Source organism: Triturus cristatus, chromosome 10 (assembly GCF_964204655.1).
Source record: "Triturus cristatus chromosome 10, aTriCri1.1, whole genome shotgun sequence".
Taxonomy (NCBI): domain Eukaryota; kingdom Metazoa; phylum Chordata; class Amphibia; order Caudata; family Salamandridae; genus Triturus; species Triturus cristatus.
In genome coordinates this window covers 1,224,726,391-1,224,737,186 of record NC_140593.1, presented here as the reverse complement: position 1 = coordinate 1,224,737,186, position 10,796 = coordinate 1,224,726,391, and the positions used below count along the sequence as shown (strand labels likewise).

General features: G+C 50.7%; 1 protein-coding gene across 4 annotated transcripts in view; it reads left to right on the top strand.

Annotated features, from left to right (window-relative positions):
* The window catches only part of SRPK3 (SRSF protein kinase 3), a 192,186-nt gene that overhangs the window by 87,505 nt on the left and 93,885 nt on the right, over positions 1-10,796 (top strand). For 3 of the 4 annotated variants that reach the window (XM_085629782.1, XM_085629783.1, XM_085629781.1), the window contains 2 exons: positions 2,503-2,590; positions 3,017-3,106. In XM_085629782.1, coding sequence (XP_085485908.1) covers positions 2,503-2,590; positions 3,017-3,106 — 178 coding nt within the window. The remainder of the gene's footprint in view (positions 1-2,502; positions 2,591-3,016; positions 3,107-10,796) is intronic. The other variant, XM_085629785.1, reaches the window with a different exon arrangement.

Genomic DNA, 10,796 nt, shown 5'->3' with positions numbered 1-10,796 from the left:
GCCTTCCTCCACCACACCCAGGGGTGGGTCCCTCTGCCGCCGGGTCGGCGGGAGGGACGCGGAGGGTGTAACGTGGGCCTGCGGGAGGCTGCCTCCACCACATGCCCTCCGGCACAGGGGCCTCCCCCTCCCGTCCCTGCCCCACCGGGGTGCAGGAATGGGGACCACCATCCCATGTGGGTCGGCAGGGTAACCAGATGGCCTGGCCGGCCGGGCCTCTCATTCCCACTGCCCCAGTCGGGCAGGGAGCCGAGCAGCAGCCCCGGGGAAGGAGCCTCCCGAGTGGCTGCCTCAGTGTGCCTGGCCACCCCTCGCCGGACTGCAAGGGCGACTGGGTACGGCACCTTCCCAGGCCATCTGGGCACTGGGTCGTCCTGGGCCATCTGATCGCCTGGCTGAGCGACCAGATGGCCCTGCGGGCCGGGTGACCAGATGGCCCTGCGGGCTGGGTGACAAGATGGCCGGCCTGTCGGCTGGCCGGACTAACTCCAACTTTTGTTCTGTAAGCCCCCACTATGTGGAGCTTAATAGTTGAGAAAGATAGGCTCCCCGGGCAGGCCGTCGGGCGAGGACGTGGCCTGGGCTTAACCCTCCTTGGTTCCAGCCAAGGGTCTGGGTGCTGGGGACCGGGGGGTCCCCCGGGGCAGCTCTCCCTGGCCTGGCTAGGGTTCGGAAGCTGGGACCGGGCCTGGGGCTTGAGCTCCGTCCGGCAGGCCTTGGGGTGCGGGAGCCCCCCATCCTGCAAGCCAGCCGAGGGTCCGGGCGCTGGGGACTGGGGCCCACCGGGGCCCGGGGAGGCTCTCCCCAGCCTGGCTAGGGTTCTGAAGCTGGGTCCGGGCCTGGGGCTTGAGCTCCATCCGGCAGGCCCCGGGGTGTGGGATCCCCGCATCCTGCAAGCCAGCCGATGGTCCGGGCATCCCGTCAGGGCGCGGGAAGGCTCCCCCCAGCCTGGCTAGGGTTCTGAAGCTGGGTCCGGGCCTGGGGCTTGAGCTCCATCCGGCAGGCCCCGGGGTGTGGGATCCCCGCATCCTGCAAGCCAGCCGATGGTCCGGGCATCCCGTCAGGGCGCGGGAAGGCTACCCCCAGCCTGGCTAGGGTTCGGAAGCTGGGACCGGGACTGGGGCTCATGCTCCCTCCCAGGTTGCGGGAGCCCTCCGTCCTGCAAGCCAGCCGAGGGTCGGAGTGCTGGGGACGGGGGTCCACCAGTGAGGATCTCCCCGGCCTGACTAGGGTTCGGAAGCTAGGACTGGGCCCGGGGCTTGTGCTCTGTCCGGCGGGCCCTGGGGTGCGGGAGCCTTTGGTCCTGCAAGCCAGCCGACGGTCCGGGCGCTGGGGACAGGGGTTCACCGGGGCCCGGGGAGGCTCTCCCCGGCCTGGCTAGGGTTTGGATGCTGGGACCGGGTCCAGGGTTCATGCTCTGTCCGGCGGGCCCCGGGGTGCGGGAGCCCCCCGTCCTGCAAGCCAGCCGAAGGTCCGGGCGCTGGGGAAGGGTGCCCACTGGGGCCCGGGGAGGCTCTCCCTTTTCTGGCTAGGGTTCGGAAGCTGGAAACGGGCCTGGGGCTCATGCTTCGTCCGGCGGGCTCCGGTGTGCGGTAGTGCCCCCTGTCCTGCAAGCCAGCCGAGGGTCCAGGCGCTGGGGAAGAGTGCTCGCCGGGGCCCGGGGAGGCTCTCCCCGGCCTCGCTAGGGTTCGGAAGCTGGGACCGGGCCCGGGGTTCATGCTCCCTCCGGCGGGCCCCGGGGTGCGGGAGGCCCCCGTCCTGCAAGCCAGCCGAGGGTCCAGGCGCTGGGGAAGGGTGCCCACCGGGGCCCGGGGAGGTTCTCCCCGGTCTGGCTAGGGTTCGGAAGCTGGGACCGGGCCCTGGGCTCATGCTCCGTCTGGCGGGCTCTGGGTTCCGCGGGAGCCCCCCGTGTCCTGCAAGCCAGCCGAGGGTCCAGGCGCTGGGGAAGGGTGCCCACCGGGGCCTGGGGAGGCTCTCCCCAGCCTGGCTAGGGTTCGGAAGCTGGGACCGGGCCTGGGGCTCATGCTTCGTCCGGTGGGCCCCGAGGTGCGGGAGTCCTCCGTCCTGCAAGCCAGCCGAGGGTCTGGGCGCTGGAGAAGTTTGTCCACCGGGGCCCAGGAGGCTCTCCCCTGCCTGGCTGCTTTTAGAAGCAGCGACCGGGCTGGGGAGTAGGGGTTGATGGCTTTATCCGCTATGCTGGCGGAGCGGAGTTTTCTGCCCACCCCTAGTCAGGACACTTAATATTGCCCTGTGTCTCAGTATTTATGAATTTATGCTTGAGCATGTGTGCATTGGTCTTCAGATTTCTCTGAGCTTGTGTGTGATTCTTCAATACTTTGTATATTTTTGTCTCTACAAGTACCATTAAGCTGGAGTTTCTCTTTCGGGCAATGTTTAGCTTGCCGTGTGGGGTGTCCTGGGTTTTATACTACAAGAGTTTCTCCAGAGGTCACTTAAAGCTGTCCTAAACCTGACCTCTCATATCTGTTGTTGGTTTTCCAGGAGGAAGCGTTTTGTGGCCCTGAAGGTGGTGAAGAGTGCCGTTCACTATACAGAGACAGCCATAGATGAGATCAAGCTGCTGAAATGTGTGAGTCCTGCGTGTGCCTGGGCGTGCATTGGGCCCTTTGCACCAGCTCATCGGTCGCGAGGTGTAGACGCTTGTGGTTCCAGATCTCCCATTCAGACTCTCTTCTCATGTGCTACTTACAAGAGCTCCGGGGCTATGAAGGAAGTCTGTGTTGTTCAATTGTAAATGTGATTTGTCTGCAAGAGATTTTGCACAGATCGTTAACCTTAGAAAGTTTCCATCCACCAGAATAAGTCACCTTACAATGAGCTCTCCTCTTAGAAGCATTCTTTCTCTTTTCACTGACAGTTCCTGAATTAAGAAAAGAAGCCCTCTTCACTTCTGGATTCACTGTGTGTCGCAGCCTCTACCAGACACTGTGCCTTGAGCGAATGATTTTCTGCCGTAACCTCATCACGGTTTACAATGTTTCCTCCCTCCTCGCAGGTGCGGGACAGTGACCCCAGCGACCCAAAGCGCGAGACAATCGTGCAGCTGATAGACGACTTCAAAATCTCTGGAGTGAATGGAGTTCATATCCTTTCTATTTGTAAACTCTTATTTAAAAGTCCTATTTGTGCTCATTCAGAAGAATGCGCGTATCTTTCACTCCCTTTATAAACAAAGGTGTTTCAAAAAGTAGGAGAAAGGGAACACTGATTTGTAGAATGCGTTAATTTGCAAAACCTTACAGCAAAACCTTGCCAATTGAATCCTGTCTAAATGTGAGGTGGCCCATAGTGAAAAGAGATTCTTTAAGCTCTTCCCTGGTAAAATGGCACATCTCCCCTGTACCTGGCTTCAGATAGCACTGCGATTCAGCTGGTATTCTCCGTTGCCGTTTTTGATGGAGACACTGCAGTGTTTTCGACATCAGTAGAGATTGTATTTTCTGTTTCCTCGAATGCTAGTTGTCTGGCACATTTGTGCAGCAAAGCTTTCATTTTTTGTTCATTTCCATTAAATATTATCCCAGCTTGTAGTTTGTGGGGCCACCAGTTTGCTGTCTTGAATGATATAATGGAATCGTCATCCTGGAGAGTGGACTACCTTTATAATGCCCTTAATTTCTCTGTTGCAAACTATGCCCCCATCCTCAGTGCCTTTCATACTACATGAGGAGCCCATGCTAAAGAGAAGGTTGCCACGTACATATATTCCTGCAGTCTAGTGGAGATGTTGTCTTGCTTAGTGTAGATATTTGTGTTGCGTAGTGTACATGTTTGTGTTGCTTAGTGAATATTTTTGTGTTGCTTAGTGTAGGTATTTGTGTTGCCTAGTGTACATGTTTCTGTTGCTTAGTGAATATATTTGTGTTGCTTAGTGGAGACATTTGTGTTGCCTAGTATGGATGCTTATGTTTCTAGTGTACATATTTGTGTTGCCTGCTGGTGTTTCCTTGTTTACATATTTGTATCGCCTAGTCTAGATATGTCTTGCCTATTGTAGATATTTGTTTTAGCTAGTGTGCATTTTGTGTTGCCTAGTGTGCATATTTGTGTTGCCTGGTGTACATTTTTGTGTTTTTCTGGTGTACATATTTGTGTTGCCTAGTGTACATATTTGTGATGCTTACTAGTGTACACACTTGTGTTATCTAGTACACAGATTTGGTTAAGGAGGAAATGTCCTGGGGATGGATGACCCTCCTCAAAGCTAGGTTTCATCACCTCTGAGCCATCAGCCCCTTTTCATAAGGCTTAGTCATTGCAGATCTGTCTCCTGGCCAAGAAATTCTAGTGCCCTGTATGTGACTCAAACCCTTGTGGGTCCAGAAGCTGTGGTACCTCATTGTGGTGATCAGTAAGCAAGTTGTCATCTGATGTTGAGCTCTAGAAGTCTGACCCACTCCCTCTATCTAGGGGAGTGGCAGGGACAAGCTCCACACCTCTTTGGAGGGCTCTGCCTTGAACCTTGATCACTTTCTTTTTTTATTTTTTTTGATTGGAAACAGTAAGCATGACAAACACATGGCCTACATACAGTTAGTCTCCATCTGCACCAATCCTTCTCTAACATTGTCAATGAAACAGTTATACATGACTTCAGGAGAATCCACCGCGACATTACACTACAACAACCCCCCACACTTTCCACCCCATACTCTTAATCGGACACTTGAGTCACCCCCAGTCTTGGTGGTTCGCATATATACCCTCTGAATTTTTTCCATTTTCCCCAGATTCTTTCCCATTTTTGAGGACATCCCTGATGCACATACACCGCCCTTTCCGCCACCATAGCTTCATCCAGATCCCTACACCATTCCTGCAACGTGGGAGACTCACCTGATCCCCACCTCCTCGCAATATTCCTTTTACCAAACATGATTCCTAGTGTTACCCAGTCCTGTGTCAGGTGGGTTAGATCACTTGGTTCCCAAATATTTAATAAGCACCGTTTCGGCTCTGGAATCAACTATTCCTCTACTGTTTGAGACACTGTCCTCATTATCTTGACCCAGTACGCCCTAATCTTTGGACATTCCCACACAGTATGGTAGAAAGTACCCTCCTCCCCACAGTCCCGCAGACCGAATTGATGTACAGCCATCCCTATTTTGAAGAGGGTCACTCTGGTGTAGTACGTGCGGTGAAGTACTTTGAGTTGTATCAACCGCAAGCGCGCCGGTATTGCAACTTCCCGAGGAGACGACAGTGCCTCTTGCCACTCTGCATCATCCAATGCTCCCAAATCTGCAGCCCATTTCTGTCTAACCGCCAATGTGGGGTCAGGCAAGTTGTTTACTAACTTACGATAGGTGAAGGAAGTGGCTCTTTTGTGCATATATTCAGTTAATAACCTATCCTCTAGCTTGATCACTTTCTTAGAACTACAGTCACCTAAGAAGATGAGGTGAGTACACTTACTAGCCCCAGTTCTTTTTAGGTTGAGCCTCGGCAGTGCTTTTGCCGTCTCTTCGAGACATGTTGCGTACACTTTGTGGGCTTACACCCTGCCTATTGCCTTTTTATTTGTTCCTTCGATTGTCCTTTAAAAAGGCTTGCTTGCTAGTGGTTAATCTTGGTTCTTTGTCCCTCATTTTTGTGCTTTTTTTCCTCCCATGGAGCACCACCTAATTACTGGTATCTGTGCACTTTGAGGCTTATGTGTTATTTTTGGGGGGCAATTTATTTTCCTTTGTTTCCTGCTTGTGTTTATGCAAGCTTCATTATTTTTTTTTTTTTTTTGTTCCTCATGCTTTTGTGGCATTTGAACAGCAGGCGTTTCCCCTTGTGTGTTTGTGGCAGCTAAAAGACAATAACCTCTTATAGCTTCTCCTTTATATTTAAATATTGATTTACGTTGGAAAAGGGCAAGCTAGCGAGTGTGGACGTTTAAAAGCTTTTACCCCACCTTCTCCCTCCCATCAACGCTTGCTCCATCCATAAATCTTTCCCTCCCCATCACTGCTTTTAACCCCCTTCGGCCTTTGATGTCTCGCGATTCTTTGTCATCAGTATTTCGAACTTACCAGTCCCTGGGATCTGTTCCGAGTTTCTCTGCGGACATGTTCATCAGAGTTGGAGCGGTTTTATGTTTTTCAGCCTAAAAAGATATTGTGCTTCTCCTTTATATTGAAATATTTATTTACGTCGGAAAGGGCAAGATAGGCAGTGTGTGTGTTTTCCGCCACCTCCTCCCTCTTGTCTATGCTTGCTCCGTCCACAAATGACCCCCTCCCCTATCACTGCTTTAAACCCTCACTGGCCTTTGATGTCCCACAATTCTTTGTCATCCGTGTTTAGAACTGCCCAGCTCCTGGGAATCAGCACCACTCCAATCTTTGCACAGACGCGTTCACCGAGTCGGAGTTGTTTGATGTTTTTAAGCCTCACTCGGCCTGTCTCTCGAGACCCAGCTGTGGGCACCGGAAAAGGCTTTATGTTGAAGATCCTAACAGTGCATATTTCCAAGAGAGTGGTAGGCGCTACAAAGGCGTCCCAGATGCTTGTTCACAGTGCTGGCACAACTGTTTTATTACAACGTGCACCTCCTTCGCCAGATAAAACCCTCTTGTGGAACAGTGAATCCCGGTAGCCTAGACCACACATTACTTGCAACTGCGTCAGATTCCCGGGGCATCCCCCCCGTGCACATTAATTATACTGGGTGAGCGATGCCAGGGCGCGGACAGACCCCAAATGCTTCTCCAGTTTTATTTCAGAGTTGCTAGGTTGTGCGCTGGCACTTGGTGCCAAGGTACGGACCTCCAGTTCTGCCGTACACTGCTTACCCGACACCGTGTTGTGTCAATGTGGCTGCTATTATTATAATTCAGGTTGTTCATTCACAGGAGTGTGGCCCGCACGTCTCTCTGGGTAGGGTGAACCCCCATTTGGTCTGTGATTGGTTACATTCAAAGTTGGGTAGAGGCAGAGGCTTGATCCGTCTGCATCTCGTTTCCAAGCTCAAGGCTCTCACTTGGGGGCTCTAAATGACGCCTTCAGCTTGTCGTCATTTACTGTATCCTAGTCTGAAAAATGACATGCATACTAAGTTCTTGCTTTTGTAGATTTTTCATTTCAAACCATTCATTGTTTTAACAAAATGAAGAATGTGGTAATATTTATTCGATGCTTTTATTTCCTTTGTCTTTTGCTCGTAGCTGGTTCCTCAGACCTCTGCTCACCAGCAACCTTTCCTGGAGTGTGGAATCAGCATTTGTAGACACTTGTTGGCAGACACCATAAGCATGCACCGCTGCCCATTTGATTGATGATGTTGTTCATGTTCCTAGAGAGGGTTGTGTTTACTTGTCGGCGAGAAACAACTGCTGGTGGCAGCGAAGGTCTACAAGCTTTTTATGAGTCACACTTGGGTCCCTGTAGAACACAGCCAAGCGTGGACTGATCACATCAGAAGCACACATTTCTTTATTTTCTAAAGGGAGTGCAGCTGTATGATAACTCAGTGGGTAAATGCATCTGTTGCTTAAATCGGCACGCAACCTACAAGACATTGCTTTAAATATGGCAAGTCCAGCAGTATTTTCACCCTTCTAGGTCAATACTATAAGGGTCAGGCTCACTATTTACAGCAGGCATTGGCAAAGCCAATATGTCTTGCCTATGCGTGAACTATTGTCTTTGTCAGTGCCTTTTTTTTATTTAAAAAATGCTGCCCAGTGTGTCTCCCAATGCTGCACATCCCACCACAAGCAATTGCCAAAGGCAATAGATCCCAAAGGCGAGACCTATTGGCTTTGCCAATGCTTGTTTCTGTATGTGTACCTCTTCAGCTGCTTCCACCCAAGTAAATGTATTGAACAGGTAGAGACAAGAAGAAAAGTTTGATTGCAAGGACTTTAGGGAGGTGCGGCCTTCACTTCAGGAGACTCCTTGTTCCTTTTTAGGGTCGAGCCTGCGAAAGCATGCACTAGTGCATGCGTCTCTCTTACAAGACACTGTTGGTCACAAAAGGACTTGGAGCCCAACCTTTGTTTACCGTTTGTTGGCTTGCGTGGCACTCTTCCTTACAGCCTCAAAATTCTTCAAGCCAGGCCTAATATCATTACTGTTCCTCTTTTTGGAGCAGAGACCAAGCACTGATTGATTCAACTTCATCAGTGCCAATCTGCTGCTCCCGACGTCACCGAGGTACTGTTTTGTTCTGTTTATCTTTTAGTGCCCTGCAAACAGAAGGCGTGTGACTTGCAAAAATGTGCCCAGCAGGACAAACAAAATTGCAAACATTTATTTTCTATAGTTCACTTTGTTTTGCCAATTCATCTTTTCTCACTTTGCACTCTTGTTTTCTTTTGTTTTTGCTCGTGGACGCTGTTTTAAAAAGATGAGAATTATCTTCTTGCAAAGCAACATTGTTTCTTACTTATGTGTAATTTCTGGAATGATGCTTTAACACTTGATCGTGCAGTGCACCCCAATCCACTCCACTCCAAGCCAATCCCGCACACCTCACCCGACAGCAATTCGCCCCACTCAATCCAATGCACCCCAGACCAATCCAGATGACAATTAGCAAAAAAACAATCAAAAACAAATACCGTGTCTGGACTGTGGAGCTCCAGACACTCTTTCTGCATTAACAGAATTTAGTCTGTGTTTTTATTTACTTTTTGTAAAGTTTTATGTGCTGCAAAGATAATGCCTCAATCCACCCAGGGGAAACTGGAGCTAGATTAGCTCGTATGAACAGATTGCAAGGATCTGGATATCCACAGAAAGTCATTGAAGGGAGTCCAAAGGCCTAGGGGACTCGCGTCTGTATCATTGGCTTTGAGACGAGGAACAGGGAAACTTTTGCCCAGCATTAGCCTCACAGACTCCGGCACTTCACTGACTGACACAGCGGCAAAGCCCTGTTTACAGTACAAACTTGGGGCTGGGAAGGAGGAAACCAGGGAACCAGCCTTTAGGATTACTTTGCAAACTTCTTGTTAAAAAAAAACTGCTTCTCTGTCCTCACCACCAAACCTCCAACTGGACTGTAGCACCTCACTGCATCTTCCAGGTAGGTAGGGCACAATGTAAGGCACATAAATGCGGGACGTTATATACGTGTAGCCTTCGGAACGGATTATCAGAATGTTTGACATGCAAGAACAAACAGAAATCTGTACTGGGACCGGCTGCTTCTGAAGGGGCACACTCTGCCAAAAAGGCAAGTTTTGGAGAAAGTTTCCAAGCATGAATGGAACAAAGGTATTTATTTCTGCTACTCTCTAGTGAGAAAAAAGGTACATATCTCTAGGCAAGTGAGTGAAGGAGAGAATATGAGTGCTGGCTTTCTTTAAACAGACCTGTATTCATTTTCAGCTTGGCAACTGTGTGTGCGATAGATGCGCAAGTTAAATGCAGAAGCTGGCAATTTAGAAAAATAAGTCCTATTTTTATATGAATTTTAATACCAAGAACTTCGTTATCTGGTAAGTACTTTTTTTAATATTGAATTTCATAGGTAAGTAAACAGTTCACTTAAATGCATCTTTACGCAGCAATGGTTCCCTGTGGGAGAAAAGGCATATGTTGCATACAGTTGTTTACGGTCGGTTTCATAGGGTTTCCTTCAGGATTTAGGATAGTAGACGGCCATGGTCTAAAGTAGCACCAAAAGTTACTCGTTACCTGCCCTGTGACGTCCAGGTCCAAAGGTGCTGGTCGGGTTGGTTTCTTTGCGTGCTACGCTGGTGGAAGGAAGGGGGCAGGCACCTAAAAACAGGCTGCAGAGGGGTACTTGGGGACAAATCCAGGAGCTCCCAACAGGGGGCTTGGATCACAAGGGTCCTGGGAACAAGGGGGCACAGCCGATTCATCGGTACCCTGGCTGGGATGTTTGGGTGCAGAGTGGATAGGTCGGCTGGGCTCTGTGCATCCTATGGCCTTGCGATTGTCTGTCTCACCGGGTGAGGGTGCAAATTCAGGACAGCTGGGCCAATCTGGAGGTGGGTCTCTGCAGTGCTGACGTCCCACAACGGCTGTTCAGTCTCGATGTAGTGAGAGTCCAGATTGGAGTCTCATGGGCTCTGTTTGCTGCAAGGGGTCTGGTACCTCGGGTATTGGTACTGTGTGGCTCCGGTCAGCCTGGTGTCCTCTTACATGGTGGGGGGACAGATCTGACCTTCAGGAGCACAGGTACCTCTTCCTGGGGCGCTGCTGTATCTGGCTGGCCGGGGAGTGGCAACACGGTGAACCGGACTTTGCTTCTTTGATGCCTGCAGACTGGAAGGGAGTAGCTCCTCTACTCCAAGGGAGATTGCTGGCAATTTGTAAAGTTTTGACAGTCTTCCGTGGTTCCTGGAAGATGCTCAGCTGCAGGACGAGTTGCTGTTCACGATTGTCGAGAATGGTGCAGGCAGAGTTTGGCGCCAAAAGTCCACAGCAAGTCTTCAGTTCTCGTTTTTCTTGCAGCTCTTCTTTGTTCTCTTTTTCTAGATCTGTTGAATCTCAGTTCCTGGCATCAGGGGTGCCTCATAAATACTCAATTTAGGGGCATTAAGGGGAGTGATAGGTAGTAGCCAATTGGCTACTTACCTTTAGGGTGGTTACACCCTCTATATGACCACTACGCTTGGGCAGTGGGCATAATCGTGATCCAGAGAGCCTAATTCTGCCAAAACCAAGATAGTGGAATTCTAAATTTTGTGTTTACATCTGGTAGCCCAACTTAGGGGTGGACCCAGCCTAAGGTTGGGGTGTGGGGGACACATATCGTGAATAGCTAATTTTCCCGCCTTTCCTGATGCCAGATGGGCCCAGGGCAGGGA